This window comes from Falco naumanni, chromosome 10, assembly GCF_017639655.2.
Source record: "Falco naumanni isolate bFalNau1 chromosome 10, bFalNau1.pat, whole genome shotgun sequence".
In the NCBI taxonomy this organism is placed as follows: Eukaryota; Metazoa; Chordata; class Aves; order Falconiformes; family Falconidae; genus Falco; species Falco naumanni.
The window spans coordinates 27,266,793-27,291,897 of NC_054063.1; the positions used below are offsets into that span (position 1 = coordinate 27,266,793).

The 25,105-nt window shown below is 36.9% G+C and overlaps 1 protein-coding gene across 1 annotated transcript; it reads left to right on the plus strand.

The window, feature by feature from the left end:
• Positions 1-4,648: 4,648 nt before the first annotated feature.
• On the plus strand, positions 4,649-21,999 carry CTCFL (CCCTC-binding factor like; the record flags this gene model as incomplete). Its single annotated transcript, XM_040608911.1, is given in 16 exon segments — positions 4,649-4,677; positions 8,543-8,696; positions 9,393-9,606; positions 11,310-11,480; positions 11,959-12,063; positions 12,066-12,091; positions 13,414-13,547; positions 14,860-15,011; positions 16,824-16,846; positions 16,848-16,965; positions 17,088-17,117; positions 17,628-17,672; positions 17,675-17,799; positions 18,599-18,719; positions 21,015-21,068; positions 21,977-21,999. Coding segments are annotated over 16 exon segments (1,524 nt in total), but the record flags the coding sequence as incomplete, so codon positions are not given.
• Between the last annotated feature and the right edge of the window lie 3,106 nt (positions 22,000-25,105).

Consider the following 25,105-nt stretch of genomic DNA (forward strand, 5'->3'; position numbering starts at 1 on the left):
AATTTAAACTTGTTTATTCTTTTCTAGGACGAGGTAAACCTGGCTCCTCTTGCTCCTTCCTTTTGCATGCCATTTGTTATTTCTCTGCAATCCTTTCCTTGCTAGCAGCACTCTGTTGTCGGTTGTCATTTCAGGGTTACACAGCTCTGTCTACCTGAGCAGAAATGTGGTTTTTTCCTCATTTATTTAAATGCTCCCATTTACCTTTTGTCTCTCTTGTCGTTTTTATCCCCCCATTACGTGCAGTCTACCTACTGAATACAGTTCTATATATCCTTCATGAGCCAACTCCTTTAAAGAAGGATGGCTTTAACCAGTAAGCGTGGGTGCAGATTCAGAACATTCAGGTTCTGTTTCTTCCTCTGTTATGGATTTCCCAGTCGACTTTGGACACGTAACTTTACATCCCTAAGCTGTGATCACCTCCATAGGAAGGGGGTTGGGAGGCGATAATGCCAGTTTCTCTGTGTTCTTGTCCATTCTTCCTAGTTTGGTTGATAGTTCCTGGCTAGAGGAGTTTAAAACCTAATTAGACAAGATTATTATGTTTTCTAATCTTTGTATCCGTGCCACAGCTAGTCCCTGCTGGATCCTTTTTAGATTACTGTAATGCAAGTAGTATGTTCTTACTTGAAATGAAAAACATTTACTATAACCTGTTTTCTCTGTTGATAGCAATACAAAAGCACCAGCTTGGGCTGAACCGTATTTTCTGTTTGAAGTGAGATTTGTTCTATTTTTTTTTTTTCCAGGAAAATAGCTTTGATGAATATTTCAAACATTTTGTAACACTGGAAGCAACAACAGGATAGAGGAGCTGATTGTGCAGAAGTAAAAGCCAGGGTACATCTAAAGGTGAGAAGGCAAACCTATATCAAGCACTATGTACCTTTTGGTTCTTGAATCTGACAGCTGTAGGAAAATAAATGTTACAAAAAACCAATTACCTCTGTAACAGAGCCTGTGTTTACTGGAAAACCCCATGTAAGTGTTAACAGTTCAGGTGAAATCCTACATACCATACACTTATGCTTAGCACATTTCTAATAGGAAGAAGGCAACAGGTGTGGACCATAATGGGATTTTTTCAATGTAAAAGCATTTTTGTTTTGCCAGTGTAAATGGTTCCTACCAGACAGGTGCCACAAGTATGATTACTGCTACAAACAACGCTCAGCAAAGAGGTCAAGGGTTCAGCTGGGCCCCAGAGATCATATTTTTTTCTTATGCTTTTAGGAAGGCAGAATTCTGACTCTGCTGTACATACTTCTGCTGTCTGATCATCTGTACCTGTCTCCAGATTTACTGATTCAGGATGATTCATATGCATATGAATACTGTTTACTTAAAGAGGAACCTCTTATACATGAGCTTAAACTAATATGTACACATGAATAGCAACCAACTTGCCTTCTGCAAATAAAATATAACAAGTAACCCACTTGTTAACCTTGTATAGTGTAGGTATTTGCATTGCAATAGCACTAAGGCAGTAACTTGTTGTTTTGGGTGAAGCATAAATGTGCTCTGCCCAGGAGATCTTGCTGTTCAAACTTACAGAACAAAAGAAGACTATGAATGACAGATCAAGAAACTATAAGTTTGTAAAGGCAGCTCTGAACAGAGCAATAACCATTATTCACAAAACAGGTCACTTAGCTATTATTTGCTTTCCAGGCACTTCCTTACTTATCTTGCTGTTTAAAAAGACTGAGAACTATAATGCAGACTTTGTTTATTCTTATAGGAGCATAAAAGATGTACAACTGTCTGCTATACCACATCTGTGTGACCAGCTCCTGACGAAAAGGCATGAGGCTATCTGGTTTTGGTCTTTAAGTGATGATATGTCACTGCAGCAGAGAAGAAGACTAAGATTTAAGGTATGTCTGCTGATAAATATCAAGGACTAAATCACCTGCTGTCAGTGAAGTCACACTAATCCATATGTCTTTAAATATGCCCTTAAATTTTGTAGCCCATTCTTGATTTCTTTGGATTTTTGAATTCAGAAACTTTAGCACCCATGTTCATTTGTGATCTGAGCTGGAACAAAATTGCACAGGAAGCCACTGCTCTTCTGAACCTACCGACTAACTCCTTACTGCTGATTTTGCAAGGTTTAATGTGCACTTGCTGCATATCCACGTGGAAGCAGAATTTGAACTCCTTTGGGTTGTACATCTCTAATTGATATATTAGGACAATGATTTAATAGTCCCATTTTCTGGTGATCCTATTAACTTCCAAGCAATGGTGCCTGTTTAGCTGTGCACAAAGAGCTGTTCTCAGAACTGTTTTCCTGATTAAAGATTAACAATGCTATAAAAGCAAGGAAACATGGGCATCCTTGGAGTTTGTTTCTTACATCAGTTGGGTTAAACCTTTACTATCTTTTCTCACTGTGTATCTTCACTTCGTGTTTGGCAATCAAATTCTGCACAGCTCTAGCATGTTTCCTCCAGTTTAGTCAAAACAAGAGGAAAGGCTTTCTGCCTTTTAACTCTGACCCTTGCACAAACACCAGCAGAAACCTTTATTAACTAACTAAGGGGAGTTGTCTTTAAAACTTTCTTTGCTATCTCTCGGATTAAAGAGTATTCTATAAAAACAGTGGAAGTCACTGAGGTGTAATTAACTGTATAACCATGCTAATGTCTTTTGAAATGGGAGAAGCAATGTGCTTCTCAAGTAAGCATCCTTCTTCCAAGCACAGCCAGGCACGCAGATCTGCTGTTTGCCACATGCAGCAAACAGTGCATAATTACTGGATGGCAAAATTGTTTCTAAATATATCATGATGTTAGATGAACGGGTAATGGATAATTTGCAATTATGGTTAATATTTTTTAGACCACTTCCCTGACTTGTGTCTGAGCAATCAATCATCTCTGGTACTTTCAGCTCCAATAAGCTTATGTTAAATACTTCCCCTTTTATATATCCCACATCTGTACGCTATTATGCCCTGGTTTTTTGTCATGCCATATAATTATAATCATTAACAGTATGGAGCAGGATTTTAAAGGCAATACTTAAAAGCATTAAGTCTTTTAACTTAATAGAAGTTGCTTTGGTTCTTCTACAAGAACCACTCATATTTAAAGAGATTATTTGCCTTTTCAAAGTCAAGATGAGCACTGGAGAGAGAGCAAGGCTTTCCCTGTGCCTTAGGCACAGCCCACACGTAGCTGATCATGCCTAAGCAGCATGGGCCAAGCAAGCACTGTACCTCTGAGACAGCTCTGCTGCTCTCCTCACCCTCATCTTTGCACTGAGAAAGAGCAGTGGTAATTTATAGCCAGGCTAGAAACTAGTCAATCAGTACCCTCCAGGATGACTTCCAGCTGTCTTTGCTTTGCTATGCTCCCATCTTCCCTTTGCTTTGGGGAATAAATAAGGAAACAAGTAGGACTGTATGTTCAGAAGTATCTGGTTCTGAGGTCTGACCAATTTTTATACGACTGTAGGGACAGGGACCAGAGAATTGTGTTCTTTTGGGTAGACAAGATAGCCAAGTCAGATCTGAATTCTAAATGATGCCTGTTAGAATAAACTGCAGCTCCTGTCTCAGAACCAGAGGTCTGGGGGGAAAAAAAAAACCAAACCAAACCAAAAAAGCTAAAGTATTTTAATAATATTCTTCTTTCCAAGTGATCAGTATCTTTTATGAAATTCACATTGTGTAATTTCTCCTGAGAATCTTCCAGGACAGCACTGAAGCAGTATGTTATTCTGAATCTGCAACTTTCAGTTGCTTAGAAGAGCACCCAAAAGAATATAATACCTCCCCCTTTTTAAAAAAAAAAAAAATCTCACTCATTAGCTGACGTGCTTTCATATATATATATATTTTTTTATTTTTTTTTTTTAAATTAAGGTTTCTGGTGGTCTCTGAAGAAGTGCTTCCTTCATCTGTGTGAAGGTAGGATGCTAAAAGAATAAGTTGACAACAGCAGGAGAAAGTACAGCGGAAAGATTTCAACTATTTCAACTATTTAGTAACTTCATAAACTGAACAAATATTTAAAGGAGTCACATGAATTAGATTATAAAAGTATACTGGCTTTCTGTGAAACAAGTGATGGCGTGAAGGAGGTCATCTACTGCTGTCATTATTACGAGGGGCAATATCTCAGTGCAAAACAGGTGATGAAGGTAGCAATTGTCCCTGGTGTTAGAGCAAAAGTAAAGACGTGTATGTTTTCAGACCAGTGTTAAGGCACATAGATACCGCTATGACAGGTGCAGTGTGAGTACGACATATACTTGGAAACAAAAGTGAGACATTGGAGGAAAGTGAAAATGGAAAACTTTCCACATGCCAGGTGGAAAATGATATTAAAGCTGTCAAAATAAGTCACAACAAAGACTGGGTTTTCTCATAGACTAACAGGAGTCATGTTCTGAAGAAGAATGGAGTTTTCAGCTACTAGACAGAATATCGTAAATGAAACAATTATAACCATTGGAGGTTAAATTGGGGCTTGTTTGTATGGCTTTTTTGCTTTGGTGTCTCTCTTTTTTCTTTTCTTTTCCTTTTTTTTTTTTTTGTCCTCTTCCTCTTTCAAGTGTACTGCAACAGTCCTAATTTACTCTGAGTGTTGTGGACAGGTCAAAAATGTGTAAATAAATCACACCATTATTGCTTCACATGGTTATCTATTCTGGGCCCAATTCCAAATCCATTTAAATTGATGGCAATCCTTCTCTTGGCATAAGAAGATTGTAGTTTAGGACATATGATAGGTCCCATGATAGGAAGATGGAAGTGTAAAGCTGGTTATACAGCCTCTGCAGTCATCTGAGGTGATTTTCTAAAACACTGGAAGGGAATGAAACTGAAAACTTTGAACTATCTTCAAGGTCAAAAATGCTTTATGTATGTAGTAATAGAGCTTTTTAAAAAACTCGCCTCTATCTAACAGGTATTAAGCATCTTAAATATTATAAAAGATATTCAGATTTAAGATTGACAAATTTAAACAGATAATCCAATATTTTACTCATCAAAAAAGTCAGCTGCACTGTCTACAGTCAGGTGAAAAAGTGCAGACTGGAACAAAGTTTGCTGTGTTTCTTTAGTGCAGCCAAGGGTAGAATTTACTCTGCTAATTTAGGATTTTAGTTGTCCATATATTCACTTTCATGCACTGGTAGATTCTTCTTAGCAATTTATCTGCAATTTTGTGGCTGAATTTTGTTTCTTTATGTAATGTTACTTTAGCATAAGAGCATGTGCCTACATTAAAATCCTTATAATCTATATAAAATACTCCTAACAAACAGTAATTCATATTTAATGTGTTTATCCCCCCAAAAAAGACTTAAAAAATAAAAACGTCCTTTATTCTTTTCGTGATAGATTTTTGATGCAGACTGTTGATCCATTTGGAAGAAATAGACTCTTTAGAGGGGTGGGTAGAAGTTTAATTGCAGTTAGAGATAAGTGATGCAGTAGGCAGTAGTGGTAACTGGAGACTGCATACACAATAGACCATAACAGCCATTATGGAGCTGTTAATCTCTATTGTGTCAAAATGTAATTAGAAAGTGGTTGAATTTGTAGATTGCTGATCCAAGTGGTTCCTTTAAATTCAACAAAAATTAACTGAAGGGCTATTCTGCATTTGAGTTATAAATCCTTGAAAATATCAGTTTATAATGGAAATAATGATAGACCTTTAACTGTATCTGCATGGATGGTGCTGGTATTAATAATGCAGAAGTACAAGGCAGGACAGCTCTTGGATGCTGATGACTGTTCAAGTGCAGGAAAACTCATTAAAATGACCTAAAGGAGGGTATATTATTATAACAACTTTTTTCCTCGGTGCCCTTCAACTATCATAATTGCATAGTATACATAGCAACTTGAAAAGATTCAGAAATGTGTAAGAAGTATAAACTGGCTACAGTCACCAGCAGCATAATTATATGAATATCTTGTGTATTCTGCATCCTGTTCTTGGGGTTTTGAGAGCCCACAGATTCTGTAGATAATGAATAATGTGGTACCTAACTACAATATCAGCCCTAAATTGCTGGAATATATACCCAACCTTAAATAATTACTTTGGATTGTGTTGATTCCAAGCAACATAATAGGTATAACTAATTTGCAGTTATTAAATGTAAAAATTTTATATTCTTTTTGCATTTAGCATTCTACAGATTTATGGATAGGAAGAGTTGTTGTCAAGGCTATTTATGGGAGTTACAGGAACTTCTTATCTCTGAAGGTACCCATAAGGACCCAGTAAGATCAATGACCTAAAATCAGGCTTCTCATGAGATTTGTTTTTTGAGATGCCAAGGTTTTAACTTTTCATTTTTACAACTTGTTGCAGTGGCCCCACCAATGTACTTTTTAGGGCTACATCCTTTGCAGTAATCAGAATCACTGCCTTTTCCAATGGGGCTGCGTAGCAATGCTACCTCTGGCACCCACACCACAGGAATAGTAATAACGACTCAGCCAAATTCGGTGGAAAAGGAGACATGTGTCCCATGGGTACCCAGCAATGCTAATCCTATGCAGAAATGCATGATATAATAATGGTTTTGTGCAAAACACCACCTCATTTGATACAATAGTACAGCTACACAGGCCAGCAGCCACTTGCTGCTATTTTGTGCTAAGGATATTTCCCAAATGCAAGTTTTAATGGGTTTAATGGCAAGGAAAGCCACGCATTGGTTAGGGGTTCTGTTTTGTTTAAAGTTCAGTACATGCAAGATCTGGACGATGCTGGGCTACAATCACTTTGCAACGTACTGTACTTTGCAATGCACTGAACTAACATTTAGTGATAAAGCTCCAAATCTGTCCTTTGCGTTAGTGTGCAATAGAGTATTAATAATAAGTGGGCCTTATAAAATGTTTGATGGTTGGAAATTGCTAGTCTAGTAGGGTACACAAGATTAGATGTTAATACTCTCAAATCATACAAGTTTACCTCAAAGACATTTTCACAACGCCTTTGGAGAACTCTTAAGTCTAAAACTTCTTGTTCTCATTTAATAACCAATCCTGGCCTAAAGTATGGTGTAATGATGCTTATATATCGCTCTGCTGCCTCTGCAAATGTACTTCAGCCAATTTTGTGAAATACTTCAGCTCGCAGGGTAGGAGATGCTGCGGCACTAGCAGTCAGCCAGCTCTTCAGCAGCACTCCAGCGACATGGCAGCCAGGCTGAAGTGTTTCTGTGACAGAAACATGGGAAGTACTTCAAATATTTTGCAAGTAGAGAAACCAATTGAGCTAAGCCCCGTGGTCTCCAGCCAAGAGGGAGCAGAAGGTTAAGGGCCTACGATTAAGACGGAGAGATCCTCATCTAGGGCTCGAGCGTGACAAAATGGCAGGTGGCTTTAACAGGCTTTGCTGCCGGTTGGCGGGATGTGCCACACTCGCTGTGAGGAGATGGGCTCTTCGCTGAGCTTCAGGCCTTGCATGGAGAGGCTCTGGAGGTTTGCCCGTGTCAGGGCTTTGTGCCTCTAGCACAGGGGTCCCCAGGCGTTTTAAACAGGGGGCTGGTGCGCAGATGAAGTGGCAGGCAGCCGTCTGCGGCTGCTTGGTTTCCCCCCCAAGCCCCGGCGGGGAGGGGGGCAGGGAGGTTCTGTAAATACCAGGGGCCAGATTGAGGATCCTGGGGGGCCATATCTGGCCTGCAGGCCGTAGTTTGAGGACCCCTGGGCTAGCAGAATTAACAAGTGCGGAACCAGTTCTCCCCCACAGAAGATGCTGCCCATGAGTGGGCTTCCCCCCTCTGGCTGCTGCTGAGGGGCAGCCTCCCCATGGGGCTGCCATGCCAAGGAGCACTGTAGGGAAGGGTCCCTGGGTGTGAAGCCCCTTCTCTGCCCACCCTCCCCTGCGGGAAGCAGCGGGGCATGCTGGCTGCCAACAGGCTGCCCTGGGCCTGGGGGAGCCTTCCTGCTGCGGGGCTGTGGGGTGGCAGGAGTTCGAAGGGGCGAGCGCTGGCCGGGAGGCTTTGGGAGCGGGGCTGCGGGCAGGGCCGGGCAGCGAGGCGGTGGTGGCAGGGCTGTGGTGGCCAGTGTGTGGGACAGCTGCGGGCGAGCAGGCTGAGAGGTGCTTCCAGGGCTGCAGTGCGAGGCAGGGCCAGGGGGTTGTCCTGAAAGCCTGAGATTTGCCCTCTTTTAACCTTGCCTTTTGAACAGGTTCAAGCACTGCTTGAGTTAGGGCTGCTGGAGCTTTTCACCAAAATCAGGGGTGCAGGAAAATCAGGGACAGAAGAGGAGAGTGTGAGAGGGACGGGATAACCTGAGTGAAGGAGCGGAGCAGTGCCAGTGGCTGCGGGGCAGGACTCAACATGCAGATGGGGGAAGGTGTCCCCCCAAAGTGCTCCCTTTCTCCTGAAGAGAGTGAAAAACACTGGCTGACACTGCAGACAGTGTGCCTGAAGGCAGAGGAGGAGGGCTTGGAGGGAGCCTGCCAGGCAGCTGCCCACCCTCAGAAGGGGTGGTGAAGGCCATGCTGGCCAGGGTGGTGGCAGTGCGGCAGGGGCAGGGTGTGCTGCACTGTGTGCTGGCAGGCATGGCTGTAAGCATGTGGGAAGGTATCTGTCTTTTTTGTAACATAGGGCTGATGCAGATTAACATTTTGCAAGAAAAAGGGCAAGCGAAGAGTTCAGAAGGCAAGGCAACAGAGAAACCACCAAGCATGCTACAGACTCAGGTGTAAATTCTGGATGTGGTGGAGTGATGCCTGAGCTGTTAACTTGTGATCATAGTGATTTGGTTCTGACTTCAGTGTTCTTTCTAGCCATTCAGATTTGTTGGACTTTGGTATCAAATCCCTTGTACAGCTTTATAGAATGTCATCCCATGTGTAAAAAGGCAAACCAAAAATTTAGCCTTTCTAGATGACTAACGTGTTGAAATTCAGACACGTTTTGGTTCAGCTTGCCAGTTTGGTGCTATTTGGTTTGACAGCCTAGATGTCTTAAGTAGCATTAGACAATTTCCTTTCTTCTCCTGCATTAGTACAATACTGCGGTTGTTGTTAAAGCTGTATGCATAATACGGTCTCATTTGAAATGTGTTTTATTAAAAGGACATGCAAACATTGGTGTTTATCTTGTGCTAGCTACTGGATTTATAACTTTTTTTTTCTTTTAAAACTTATGTGCCACCCTAGATAATTTCTGAGGTGTGGTCTAATTTTCTAATTATCTAGTGCAAAAAGTATCACAACTTTGTTAATTGCTGTATGACAAAGAAAGCATTACAACTAGGCTGCAGAAGTCTTATATTAGTTTGGTTAAAAACATTATTGATAGTTGTTTTGCCACTAGCAGCTACCTTTGATTAGGGAAGTTGTAAAACTTTAAATAGACTGATAGATAATGATGTCCTTGTGTTTGAAAATAAGGTCCAGCAACTAACCCCATCTGAAAAGGGGGGAGGAAAGGAACTTCCTTTCACTCTTAGGAGAACAAAGAGCCAGAGCTGCAAAGCCGGTGATGATTTGCCAGACTAATACAGTGAAGGTAAAGAGCAGGAATGTGCAACTCCATCAGAACAAACAGTTGTAAGAAATCCCAAGGATCTAAAAGTTCAGATTTGTGCTCCATATTGGAAGTAAGGTAAAAAGTTAATCCTTGTAGTTCTAGATTTTGAAGTGAGGTTGAAATTTTGTATTAAATATTCACAGTGTTTAAGTTTAAATTAGGTTAGATCTTAACATTCTCTGGAAATCTGGAAGAAGGGATTATACCCTTCGGCATTAAGTGTTAAAAGATGTTGTTCATGCTGATGTCATCTGTGTTGTGTTCTGGAGAGATGTGTTGGATGGCATTTAGAAATTAATGGTCTTTTGAACAATATGTGGTATTTGAAACCTCCAGGGAGATTTTGACGTTAATATTATGTGAGTGCCTTTAAATAAACCTTGTAATTTACTTAGTCTTTCTTAGTTCCCTCATTCAGCTTCAAAATGTGCTTGTTTGGGGGTTTATGGATGAGTTTAAGACTGGTTCTGTGTTGCTGGCTGAAGGTGGTGGACAAGTATCAGTATCTGTCAGCAAGGTGTCTTCCAGAACCTAAGTAAAAGTAACAGAAAATGTCTGATTTAAGATTTTAGGAACATGAAAGTATGTTGCAGAAGTTAAGGACTGAATTAGAAGGGAATGGATAAGCAGGTGTTTCCCTAGAAACTGTATGTGTGTACTGTAAAAGCTGGATGACATCAGTAATGTTGAAGAGTCTGTAAATGTGTGTGTGTCATATTAAGGTATTTTATATTAAGGTACCTTATATTAAGATATCTTGGCTGAGGTTGTTTGAAATATGGATATTGTACAAATTGTTAATGTCCCTTGTTTTCGTTATTGCATTTATAGGAAGCATTTTTGAGCAGCTTTAACAAAGTCAACAATGTTCTTTTGTGTGGGCATGAATCCACAATGAATAAAGAACAATAAAGTGGTTTTGTTTGCTGTTATTGAAGTGAAGTGTTAGCTGCACATCTCTGTGTGGTATAAAGCATTGTACAAAATACATTTTGGTCTCAGCATGAAAATCATTACAGAGAGTGCACTTGGGAGCCGAGACAACTGTTCTGGAAAGGCTCTTCATATATGACGTATTTGCCATTTCACAGTTTCAGATCTTCTTCAAAACTGAAAGTGTTGCACATTTACTCTTAACTTGTTAAGCTCAAAAGTAATTCATTACTGCTATGCCATGAACTTGGAAATATTATGCAATCCAGAAAGCATAACTTTATTCTATGACTTCTTCAAGGAATTGGGTTTTTTTTGTCCTCAAATTCGACTCATTTTAAAGAGGCTTTTACATCATGATGGTTTTTTCCATACACTTTATGGATTAAGGACTACCAGAAAGCTGACACTAGTTTAACCTGCCATTTCCAAATCTTTGAACAAGCTCGTTTAGTACTAATAATACAGTTGTCACCAAGCATTGTGTTGCATAGGTTGTAAGTGCCTTGATGAACCTCATCTTAATGATGCTATCAGGAGGACGTTTCATCCTGTTTTGGAGGTGAGAGCTAGGCTAGGAGCTAGGTTTCCTAGGATTAGGTTCTAAACTGTATCACTAACACGTGGCACTATCTTTTTGGCAACTCACTTAAGTCTTCAGTTGATACAGTAATTTCTGTCTGACAGCTTGATATTTTGGAATATCTTTTGAAGTCCTTTTATGTGGAGGTATGAAGTAGTTTCACCCAAAGTGGAGGAACTATATTGAAACTGTTACTACTATTGAAAGAGTCAAATTGTTGCTTTGTGGCTTGTACAGTCTAAATATGTCTTTGTTCTCACAGGAGAAAAAGCAGTTTTCAGCTGTGGTTTGTGCGCATTCACCTCACTTAGAATATCAAGTCTTAATTGTCATGTGAAAACCCATTCTGATGAGAAACGTCATGCATGTCACCTCTGCCTTAAGGCTTTTTGTACAGCTTCTCTCCTGTATAACCATGTGAATGTACATACAGGTATCTAATGTTTGAAAATACTTCATTTTACATATTGCCTGCAAAATTTAATTAACAGCAAGATGACTGTGTTCTAGAGCTGTCTTCAGTGAGCGTTTTGTTATGAAAAGTTTCTCTGATTTTGTTTGCAGTTCCACACTGAAAATACATGGTCTGTAATTAGTAACTCTCTCTGTAAGCATTAACTTATTTTGTTAAATACCATTCTAAAACTTTTTGCCAACTGAATATTGACTTCAGTTGTGTCTGATTCTTACATGCATAATAGATTTTTTGTGATGTTTTCATTTTGCTATCTAACTATATGAAGCAAATTGACAAATCATGTTTATAATAAACTTACGGTATATGTTTATTGTATATAAAATTCAGAATCTCATAAAAGGTTCTATTAAAAAATTGTGCATGTTGATTTAAGGCAGACAAATCATACATTGTGTTATTAAATACAATTCTAATAAACAGTGTATTCTTACAGGGACCAGAACCTATAAATGCAGTGCCTGTGACATAGCGTTTGTGACCAGTGTTGAGCTTTCATGACACAGGCGTTACAAGCATGCTTTAGAAAATCCTTTCAAGTGTTAGTGTGTAAGTACTCTAGTGTAGAAGCCTTGCTGAATCTTTTGGGAGGCTTTGTATTCTTTCACATACTAAGATTTTAATGTACTGTCAAGTTACAACATTTTTGCACAGATTTTTAACCTTGAGAAGTTCTTTTTTATTATACTAAAATTGCTGCTAGACAATGTGTTTGTGTGAATTTGATCCTACAAAAGCATACTTGATCCCTCTTTATACTTCATTCCATATACTGTAGAACAAGACTGGCTGATATCTAAAATGAAGCTAAAGTGTTGTGTTTATATACTTGATGATGTTTGGATTTTTTACTGTATTGAAAATTTTTTGATCTAGAAATAAAAAAGCTACAGACTGCCTAAGGGTTCACTTGGAAAAAATAGGCTTTCAGTCATGCACCTATGATTGAATCACTGTCACAGTTTAGTGGATATTCAATATCTAAATTTTTTATGTGCTGTGTCCATATCTAAAGCTGTAAGCAAGCCTGAACTTTATTCCATGCACCTTATCTTATTAATTAGATTTTGGATAGCTTCCATCTTTAAAAACCTTGTCAATTTATATTGAAGTGTCTTATTCTTGCCTTTGTTTCAACAAGGAAGTACTCAGTACTCATTGCTGTTGCAGAACTCTCACTAATGTTGCTGCAAGCTTTACCTGAATGAGGAGAGCTGAAGGAGCCCCCTTGTAATACCATGCTTATGAATTTGATTTTGTATAGCAAAGATTGGCAGTCACGTCTAATTTCATTTAAGTGAATAGTGTTGTAGGTTTGAATGGATCTAGTGGTGAATTAATTCTGTTTATAAATGAAGGAATTGAACATTAGGTAGCTCCTAATTTTAGCTTGCATATTTACAATATTTATGTAGAATATATCACAAGAACAGTATGAAAAAGCAGAATGAATTAAACTTCTGGAATGGAAGTGTTTCGTTGGGACTTGAAGGTGAATACTTTGGTTAATGAGTTTGGTCTTTATTTTATTTTTCTGAGTATTTTCAATTAATTTTATGTTTTGCATATCCAAGTAGCCTGGTCATAGTAGGTATCCCCTTCAGATGGTTTAAAAATTTTAGCTTTTATGTTCTTATTATAAAATTTCTCCTTTTGTTTATGTTGACACTGAACACGGAAGTAAGATCATCTGGGGAAAGAGCACAAAAATGTTACCTAAAACCACAACAGGATGATTTTACAGGAAAAAAATGTGTGTGTATGTGTGTAGTGCTAATTCTGGGTTTGACGCAATATTTAAAATTGCAATAGATATATTTTGTAAAATTGCTTATATTTTAATTATTTCTATAATTTAAATATTACAGAAAACTTCCTATTTTTATACTAGGCAAGCAAAATGAAACTACATATTTGCTCACATACAGGAGAGTGTTCTTAAGCTTGTGACCTTTGCAGTTATGCTAGCAAAGATGCATATAAACTGAAGCGGCACATGATAACTCATTCAGGTAGGACTCTGAAGTCATGATCAAGTCTATGTCCTTAGGACCTTAACATTCAGAGTGTTAGAGTGATCTAATTTCGGACTCTAAATTAGCATTTTTTTCATTTGTGATTTTGCATAAAAACATGTCTGAAAAACACGTTGTCTTTAAATTTTCTGGATTTGGCTACAGCAGGTCTAGTTGTACAGTGCTAGTAGTTACAGTCTTGCTGTTCCTCCTAAACTTTTTTCATAAGAGAAAAATATTTCCTTTATGTGGTCTTGTTTTCTGTGGATCAAGTTGTCACTTTTATTTCTCAAGTAGTTAATTTTATATGGAGATGTATCAGATGGGAGAGTTTAAATAGTCTGTTCAAAACATGGACATCATTGTGGTCCCGAATTGCGAGTAAATAATTCGGTCAACAAAGAAATTATTTTAGTTTTGAAAGCAATGTGTTCCAATCATGGCTTTACAACATGCCTGCCTTCCAGGAAAGCAGTTAGTATCTATCATATACTTCAGGATTTAACTTCATTCAATTATGTTATGTAATGTATGTTATGATTAGTGGGTTTTTTTGAATCAAATTGTGAGAGTGTGGTTTGAATCAAATCTTCCAAATATCCCCACTTCTCATGCTTTGGTTCATATCTTGAGGCAGTTTGGTGCAATTAAAATGAATTCTTTTTTAATGAGAGTCAACCAGAAGAGTCCAGGAGTGTTACCCAGAACTGGTAGGGGCTTAGTCCACAGAACCAGTCCGGAGTTGGTTCGAAATCTGTGTGTATGTTAGGTCCTCAGCACTAGCTGTTTCTGTCTTACTAGACTGTGTCAATTGCCAGTGTTGAGGTCGTTTTTGATGGTATTCACCCCTGATGTGAATTTTTGGGGAAGAAAGGCAAGAAGATAATTTCATCACTTTCTCTTCCACCATTATCAATGGCTGGTGATGAATCACTTTTCTCATGATGTTGTTACAGCTGTTAACTTTCTCTCCTTGCCCATTTGAGGATAATTCTGCGTTTTTATAAAGCAAATATTCAAGAGAGAATAGAAGTTAAAATAATTCCTGATTAATAGTTTAGAATTGTATTAATAACTTTATGCTTCATCAGTTTGACTCGCAGATTCTGGAAGTCAAGATTTTGCATTGTAATCAGCTATGAAAACGTAGGTAAACTTGTTTAGCCTTTTGTGCATTGTCAAGTAATAGTAACATTTTGGTTGATGTGGAGACTGTTGCTGTTAGGACATGGATTTTTAGATCTGTGGATCTGTGGGAATATTGCATTTGTATCAAATAAGTAGACTTTCTAAGCATATGTTATTTTAATATGTTTTTATAGGTGAAAAAAAACCTATGAATGTTACGTTTGCCAGGACAAATTCACTCAGAGTGGTACCATGAAAATCCATATGTTACAAAAGCATGGCAAAAATACGCCAAAATACCAGTGTCCACATTGTAGTACTTTTATTGCGCAAAAAAGTGACCTGGGTGAGTTTAAAGAAAAGAAAAGAAAAATAAATGTAGAGGTAATTAGAGCTGAAATCTCTAATTCTCACTGCTTACAGTGATATCAAATATGTTACGTACAGCTTTATATCATATGTCTATGGAAAATGCATTCATTGTTTTACAGGTAAACTCCTCCTACAAGGAGATGTGGTGACATCTTGTGGTTGATGTTTTAATTTGTTTAAAATGCAATGTAGCAAATTTTTTTATTATTAATTTTTATTATTATTATTTTGCTTGTTACCTGTGGCATTGTGACCTTCTGTTGTTCAGTGAGAAGGTACCTCACAAGAATATATGTCCAGGTTGTACTGAAAAGTTTTTTTTATCTCAAAGCCACAGAAATTAGTCAGATCTGTATAAAGCCATTTCAGTTCTTGCATTCTATCTCAGCTCTACTTAAAGTCTGTATATGCATCTAGCTATAAGAGAAACTAAAATAATTGAATGATTTAGTATATATGTTTTTTGCATATACCAAATCAGCTTTTACCTCTTAATCTAAAGTTGTGCGGTGTGTTTAGTTGCTGAACGCATTTTTTGTCCTTTTAATTTAAAGAAATACGTGTAATTGCATTAGTAAACTGCAAGTTAACTTCAAAGTTTGACTTCGTTGGTCCAGCAGACAATGGTTTTACTGTACTTCAAGAACTGAAAACTCTTGGAATTCTAGATTCTATTACATCAATATCAAAGATTATTTTCAGGCTACAAAGCACTTATGAAGCATTGAAAGTGATACAATAAACTCAAACGTCTCTTAGCTAGTTGGGATCCTTTCCCAGAATGCAAAGAACAAGCCACTGCGTACGTTCATCTTCATTCCATATGCAGATAATAGAATTTTTTCCTTTGCTATCAGTATCAAACAGTACTGATATACAGGTTGATACTGAAATTATGAATTAAAATTAAAATTGTAACTGCAAATATAAATTAAAAGGTTTCTTTGTACAAACCATAGTTCTTGAAATACAAGGCATCGTGATTTTCTAGGAATTTTACATACTACATTTTTTATCTACTCTTGTTCAGAACAGTACTTCTTGAAGTACCAGTAAAGTTGTCCGTATTCATACATTTCATATCTAAATCATCTTTTCTAGGAACAAAATGTTTTTGTACAGATGACACTTTTATTATTAAATCAGTGTATTTGAAACATAGCATATTTAATGTGTTTGAGGCCACATAGCTGACCAATACTACCAAAACCTATATAAAATTTTAAGGTTCCAGAAATACATGAAAAAGCTGTATTACAAAATATTTAGGCATACAAAGTTATCTTTAACATCTATTTATATTTTCAAATAAAGATCCCATTAAAGTCTATTAAGTATTTGAAGGTAGAGGTAGATTGTTATTTACATAAATACAATTTCTTTGTTCATTTATTTTTAATTTTTAATTTTGTAAAGGCTACTACTTTGGGTAGTGTTTTCAAATGATTTTTTGTGTATTGCCAAAAGCAAGCAGTTAGTGGAATTTTTGAAAGAATTTGATGCGTTAAATGATAGCCATTGGAATCACTGAGATTTAAGCCTATAACTGTTTAATTTCTCTGGAAAGTTACAACATCTTATTGCAACTTTAGTTATCTTAAACTAATCTGAAAAAATTGCCTGTCTGGCAATTTTACCACTACTGCAGAGAACACAGAATGTTCATTTTGGTGTTGTCTTCTACAAATTACGCATTACTCAGGGATATGCATTGTCTAGCTTTTGGTCAAAATCGTAGAAATCAAAAATTCACCATTAAATTTAACAGCTTTTAATAAACATTCAGGTGTCCACTTGTGAAATCTGCATTCCTTCCTACATGGCAGTGGCAATTAAATACGGTTACTGTGAAGTTGTTTTTCATGAGCGCTCTGCTCTTATTCAGCACAAGAAGACTCATAGAAATGAGAAAATATTCAAATGCAAGCAGATATTTAAATTCACTGAAAAAATATTGCTTATTCGATTGGTGGTTTGACAAGGCAGAATAGGCTTTGTGGTTATATTTACCTTAAGATAAAAACTTTTGTGACTGCAATCTAACTAAAATAGTGTAGTTATATTTGTTTGCAAGATAAATGGTTCACAAATAAACAATAAAACTGAAATGCTGGAAAGTCTGAGGCTATCTTCTGGATAAATCTTTTGTACATGAACTGCTTAGAACTATAAAGAGCGAGCAATCACTTTCCGGTGACATTGTGATGAGAACAGAATATAATAGTTAAGCCTTAAATGTGATTTTCAGCAGTGTCACAGAATATAAATTCAGGCAGAACTGAAAATTTTATTTTAAAGAATACATTTAGAATAGCATTGCTTTGGCCTTGATATGTTGGAATGTACTGCTGCTCCATTCTGATTGTTTTTTCTGCTAGCCTTAATAACATCAGGAGGAAACCCTCTGACCTTCTCCAAGTCAGTGGGCAAGTACCCCAATGTGTTCTTCAGCATCTTCTTACAGTGGATGATAATTAAGGAGTCTGTGCAACATCCTTGCACTTTTCTGTGTTCCTGCTTGGTTTTTTTGAAAGTGGGCCGCAAGGCTGGATAGTGGTGTTACAGATATTTCTTTTGTTTCAGGAACAACGCCTAGTTTTACATAAATAAACCCATACTGGTGAGAAGCTCTTCACTTGAGCTGCAGCAAAAGCTTTCGACAGAAGCAGCTTCTCACTCTTCACTGGAAGAAGCACCATGATTCTAATATTAAGCCTACAGTTTATGAGCACCCGAAATATGGTGAGGGCTACTCACTCTGGGTAAGATGCTTCCTTTTAAGGAATTTCCGTGGAGTTATCTTTAGCTTAAGTATTGCAGATCGTATTATTGCAGGTCATAGTATCACAAAAGACTGAGAGTAAAAAGCAGTGTACTGGCTGGAATGTTAACTCCTTAATGCTAAGCCAGCACAACTTGTTTGTTTTCTTTCCCAAACCTTACATTGGGGGGTTAATGAAGAACTTTATAGTATTCCCCTTTAGCTAGAAAGTATCAGCCACATTATATTTTCAGAGCTGGTACTGGCTTGTACAATCCAGTATTGAAGTTTCTAATGTTTAAAGTGGTCTTCTTAAAAAGGCAGTGTGGAGGTATGAACTTCAAGAAAAACTAAAAAACTAGCAAAGATAATTGAAGTGAAAGAGTGCTAGGACCAGCTCAGCAAGGGAAGTAAGAAATTATTACTCACTTCTGCAAAACCAGATGCAGTAAAAACATATCTCTGTTTTGGGGTTAACTGTGCACACTTCTGAATTAAATGTAATCTTTTTTCCACATACAGATTTTAAATGTAAAACTTTATTCCAGGAACTAGAAAATGATAAATTTGATTTTATACCCACCAAAAGGCAACATTCCTTTAAAGGATAATTTTAATATGTGTTCTGGAAAATCTTCAGGAGTTTTATGGAGGTTGTTAACTATGTCAGCCTTTCACTTCGAGTTCCAAAATCTGTCTGCCAGAAACATATTTGTTTTGTGTGTGTGTGTTAAATTGCTTACATACATTAATATTTGATTCATATTTATACATATATTTATACTTCATTATGCTAACAGAATAATATGCATAAGCATACTGAAAATTGTGGGTTGGTGAGGGCAAAAACTGCTACACCCAGAAAAAGAAGCAAGGACAAAAATGAAACCCATGAGAACCTAAAGTGTGTTAAGCAAGAAGGTAATCAGTGAATAAGTTAGAATTTAATCATGTAAATTAGAATCAAGAATAAAAGGCTAAGGCATTGAATCTCCCCTGCTGTTTAATTACTGTTTCACAATGAAGTTAATTTAGGCGCTAATAATGGAAGAATACTTCAGAATAGTTTTTATTGTGTGTCAGAAATTCTTGTCATGTCAGTCGGGCCATTGCTCAGGTACCCATTCTGGGACTCTTACTCCCCTGCTCCTGTGAATGTCGTCTTAAACTCGCTGCTTAGCAATGCTTACAAATGCATTTTTCTTTTCCCTTTTACAATCTGCCTTTGCCTTTATAAAGGAGGATGAAACACATCATTACTGAGTTGAGCCATAGTGTGTTTTCTTAAGAGATCATGGTTTATAATATACTGCTTTAATACAGACCAGATTGAAAACTTCCATTTCAGAACTCAGACTGCATGTTAATCACAAGATCTAGCACATATTAAATAAAGAAATTGTTCATCTTCTTTCTCTCATACTTAGACTGATAGTGATCAAATAATAATGAAAATGCTACTGATTTCAATAGCTACAGTCATTCTTTTGTCATGTTGCAGAGGTGATCAGGCCAGGTCATAGAGCTCTTGGTTCAGCATGTCTGCAATCAGAAATTAACTTGTAATTACTTAGTGTTACTCATTGTTGATAGATCTTGAGCGCTGAGCATTTGTTCTGTGAACTTCAATATAAACCAAAAGATGGTCCATAGTTTCTCTTTCCTTCTCTTTCTTCTGCTTCCTCATCTTTTATCATTAGGTTAAGATTCCCAGAAAAGTGACAAAGTTTGGGTTTTGGCAGACCAAAATGGTAGGCTGATTGGTTAGTTGATGTCTTTTCGACAAGAACACAACAGCAATAAGCAAAGTGCCTTTTCTGTCTGGATTATGCTAGTACATTACTGATACAATCATTTATGTTTTATCTCATTTGCAACTCGGAAAAACATATGAAGTATTTATTTTTATTGTCTCAAATAAACCTTAGCCTGTCACCACGTACACAGGAGTATTCTAGCAGTTTCACCTTACAGTTTAAATTTGACCCAGAGGATAATGTCATTTATGTGCATTCCTGTCAAATTAGACAAAGCACAATGACCAGTATTCAGTTAGGTCAGGCTGTGGGTAGGAACCCTGTATCCTCATGCATCCTGCCTTTCCTTTGTTTGACCTAGTGCTGAATCTCTGCACTATGGCAGGGGTAAAGCTGGTCGTGTTTCTGAGGTCACCTTCTGGGCCACTGAGGCCAAAAAAATAGCTTTGCCTGACCAGAACATCCTGTCATTTTTGGCCCCTCTGCTTCCCAGATACGGTTTGAAATCCGTAGTAGTCTCCTTGATAGGATTCTTCAAGGGATTTTTATGGAGTAAGAGAAAAGAATGGAGATGCATCTAAGCCTTAGGTGCCTTAAAACTTTACATTTTGGTATATTGGATTGTATCTATGTTGATTTGTGGCAATTTGACAGAGTGAGAAGAAGAAATGTTGGAGCTTTTATGAATCTAATGAATATATATCAGCAGCTGAGTTTACATTAGCATTGACATGTCTGTTTTCACTGGTAAGGCTGTAATAGTACAGTTAGAAAGAAATATTACAGCTGCAATGTTTATGTTTTTGCAATAATTAGATTTGCTGTTTATTAATGCTTTGCTACATGCAAACAGTTTCTTTTCGGTATCTTGCAGATACCTTCATTGGGAAGCCTGATTTTCTAGAGCAAAGATAATGTGTCTTTAGATGTTGTTCATGCAAATACTCGGTCCATTAATTGATTCACACAAATATTAGAAATTTCTGTGCTGGTTCCAGAAGTTTTTTTCCCCAAGTTAACATTTGCAAGTATACATTACTGTCCACTTCTTGCACAACTTGCAGAGGTCTGCCGGATCCTGTATGTGGCTTTAAAAAGAGATTACTGTGACTGATACTGTCAATTATTTGCTGTTACTAATAATTGAAAAATAAAATGCATGTATATTATAATCAAATTTCCAGTTAAAGAATGCTTAGTTTTCTTCTGATAAGAATATCATGGGTGCTAATTAACATGGCTTGTAACGTAATATTCAACATAAAATATATTCATTCTCCAAATAAACTGTAAGGTAAAAGACGCTGTTATACATTGGCAGTATTTTCTCCACTAAGTTGCATTGCCTGTTTGTTAAATGAATTGAAACGTTTACTTGTCTTTCTGGTTAATCACTACAGTTTGGGGGTTTTATTTGTTTTTTTGATTGTTTTGTTTTGTGGGGTTTTCTCTCTCAAAGTTGACCTGGAATTGTTCAGAGACATCTCCACTGTGAAAAATTAATATTGTGCCAGTGAGATTGTCCCTATTTTAGAGGAAATAAAAATAAACTCTGAAAGAACAGAAAACAGAAGTGACTTGTGAAATTACTGTCAACATGATGGACAAATAAAGCAGGAGCAGGCTCTGGCAGTCTTTGTTTACATTGGTTGTAACTGACCAGTTCAAAATGTGTAACTACATCCAGGTAGAAAGCTGTGGAAGTCTTTTTGTGCTTGTTTTTCTTCCTGTTGCAATTTCTTCTGTGTAACCTAAATAACATTGCCAAAGCGTGAAAGTTACAAGGAATCTTCACCTGTTTTATTGTATACATGTAATAACACAATGAGAAAAAATGAGCTAATTTCAGAGTGATTTGTGAAAAAGGAGATAGGTTTGTTTCACCTTGCATTTCACTTTTCTTCCAGATTACTCACAGAATTGCATACTGACCTGAAGCAAATTTATTCCTCAGTAGCTATATAGAATTGGGAGCTACACGAACTTCAGTCTATTTGTACTTTCCTAGGTGAGCACATGACAGGCAATGATTTTTTTAATGCAAGGAACATTAACTAAATCTCCTTTCTGAAAACACTTTTTTTTCCTAATAGAATTCACAATGCTGAAATGCAATTTTGTGCTAAAAAATTGCAGGGTTTTATGCCCCATGCTTCTAGTAATTATTTAATGTTATTAGGTCCATTTTCCTTTCCCACTGGTTTTCAATAGGTATAATGTCATTCTCTTCAGAAGAGTTCCTTTAGTTTTACACCAGCATGGAAGATAGTGGCAGAAGCATATTCCTTACTTTTTGGCTTGTTGTTAGAGTATTAAGTTCCTGCAAGCTTTGGGATTCGGTTTCACAGCTGGATCACGCTGCCTGTCATGTCTTTTTCCCTGTGTCCTGGGTGTAACTTTCTTTCGTCTCTCTTGTTTCAGCTCTAGCAACCATACAGCTGTAGGGTGAGTTTGATCAGCATGCAGACCTAATTAGAAACTAATCTTTTATCTCAGTTTTGGTTAGATCAGTTATCTGGATTGATGTAGAGCTGCATGACAAAAAGAAGAAGCAGCAGCAGTGTGTGCTGAGTCTGAAAAGTGTGCAGTACCACCCCTTTCTGGGAGTACATAACTTTCTGTCCCCTTAAGCTGGCTGTTTTTCAAATGCAGGTGGTAGCTATTTTCTTTACCCCTCCTTCCCTTTTAAATAGCCTTGCAAGTGTTTCCATGTAGGATTCTGATCATACATTTAGCACTAGATCTAAAACATAGCCATGACTTTGATTTTAATTAGGTTTTCAGTAAAGCACACTTGCACTCTTTAGGAAATTTCATGTTTATAATACCTTTAAGAATCAGAGAAATTTTGACTGTCAAATACAATTCTCTGAATTTTTTTAAGTTATAAGAACTACTGTTTTTACTGCTTAATTAATAATTAATTACTGTAGTTAGAGTAATTACAGTAAGTACTATTGATTTTTATGATTGGTTGCAATGATCACAATTGCCATTTATGCACTGTTTGCTCTTTTTTTTTTGTCATTTATAATTAATACTTGGAAGCCTGTTCATAAAATCTTAAATACTTTTAAAATATTCATCTTTAATGCTGCTATTCTTGTGTTACGTTTCATTATAAATAAGCCCTAGCATTACTAACAGATTTTAATAATATCAGGTCATGTTATAAGTAAATAATTTTAATTAAAATGCCAAAACCTTATGCTGATTTCAAGATTAACATCTGTGTTTAACTTCATTATAAATATCACACAGAATTCGACTAGTATAAAATTGTTTGGGTTTGCATGTTGAGCAAGCTGAGTTTGCTAGTTATGCTGATGTGGTCAGGGGTAGTAAATTCTGCTGTGTGCTGCGCATTCCAGATGAACTGCAGTTTGAGATTTAAATACTGGAACTGTTAACTTTTGTTACTTTGAAAAGTGTTAAAAATGAAAGCTTATTTTTTGCCAGTTTGTATATTAAATTAACAGCTTTATCCTGTACTTGATAACATGTCTACATGCCTGTTCTGCTAGGATAACCTTTCAAATTCAGCAGCTGTTCTGTTGTTAACATGACCTAAACCAAGGGCGTGCTTAGGAGCTTTAACTGTCATGCAATATCTTAATAATCTCCATGCTCATGGTGAGGAGATAAGGATGTCAGTATTAACAAGAGATACTTGCTGTCTTACAGGAGCAAATGATCCAATTTTAGAAGATATAGACCACTTTACACTAAAAGGCCTCATCAGGGCATTAATCAATCAGCACAATCAAATCTGTGAACAGGAATTACCACTTTGGTAATAGAAACTTCATTCAGTGTTGTAACATATGCTATACATACACTGAGAAGTCAAGATATTTGAATTTATCAAAATTGCTTATTGATTTTGTCCTCCTTCCATTATGTTATTTGGGTGTTCAATAAAGATTCATAATTCTAGTTTTGAGTGGCAATATTTATGCTGGTTTAGTAGGTTAATAATTTGTTCTAGCTGCCTTATCAATCACAGGGCTTAAGAATACTTTTGTCCATGATAATTGCCTAAATAATATTGTTGACTTTATTCTTGTTGTGCTGTTTCCATTTGTGTCATAAACTCTAAGCAGCAGATTTCTTTATTAAAATTCATTTTAGTTGTATAAAATTACTTGATCAGTTATCTTATTAACAATTCAAATAATAAATATTAACAAAGCTGACTGACATCTAAAAATCAGGCTACGTAACGTGGAATATGTATGTAATGATAAAAGATACTGTTATCTCTGAACTTGCAAAATTATTATTTAAGTACTTAGAAGTACTAGAACTGTGTCCTTTTGGGAATCAAAAAAGAACGCTTTGACCTCTTCAGGAATCATTCCTAATGGTCTTGTGCTTTTTAACTGCAATCAGTGATTGTTCCTCATGATAAGAATTTGCATCACTATGGCCTTCAGATGTTTATTTTACAAATATAATTTAATTATATTATTCATATATTGTAGACCAGTGAACATCTTCTTAAACTGTAAATATTCTGAACAGATCCAATTTAAAATATTTTCGTTTACTAATTATGGAAAAGTTGTTAAATATACAGAAATGATTCATGTAATGAAACAGATAATACTGAAGTATTCTATAGTATTCTTTAACAGTTTTCTCAGATGATTCAGTTATTTGGAGAAGAAGATTTCTACATAAAAAGAAGCATGCTTTCTGAGTTTCCTCTGCAAGCAGAAAATGTCTACACTTTAAGCAGTTAATGTGGGAGAAAAATTCTAGTTTCTGCAGGGGCACATGTAAGACATCATACCCAGCCGATAAAATCAAAGTAAGAGTAGAAAGAGTATTTTAGATACATTTTTACTAATGAGGCGCCATAATATAACTGGGACCTTGAAGCACAGTAACTTCAATTATGCCAATACGTGGGACATGATGCTGCAGAGGTAAGTACATTTTGATGTATTGTTTAGACTTAATTGTCTTTTGAAACTTTGAAGAATTGTTCTGCAAAAAACCCTAGAATCTGCCAAGGAAATGAAGAAAAGTAGCTATGGTCAGCAAGAGTGGTGCTGTAAGTTGGAAGGTGTGCATGAATGATAGTGTTTAATTAAGCGTTGTGCCGAGTTAACTGATAGCGGTAATTAGAGGAGCTTCCTTTAGATGGCAGCATGTGTTCACAGCTATTTGAGCAGGCTGAACAAATGGTTCACGTCAAAGATGCTTTGATTTTTTTGTCTTAAGCTGTGTCTGTGGTAGGATATCTTGCTGATGATTTTATGCATGTAAAGGCTATATAAAAAAAGTTAATTGTGGCTTTTTTCCTTTGCAGGCTAGCGAGTCCTACTGTCACTACAAAGTGTATTCACCTCTGCCAGGAAAGCGGATGGAGTGTGCATGTCTGTCTGTCTTCTGCTAAAGCCCAGCTGTACTGGGGCTGCCTTGCTGCTATTGATGTGGGCGTTTGCACCCAGTTCATCTGGCACGGTCTCAGCTGCATGGCTGCTCCCTCCACGTTTATCAGCTACGATGCCTCTTCAATGCTGCATGTGCCTTCGTGTATCT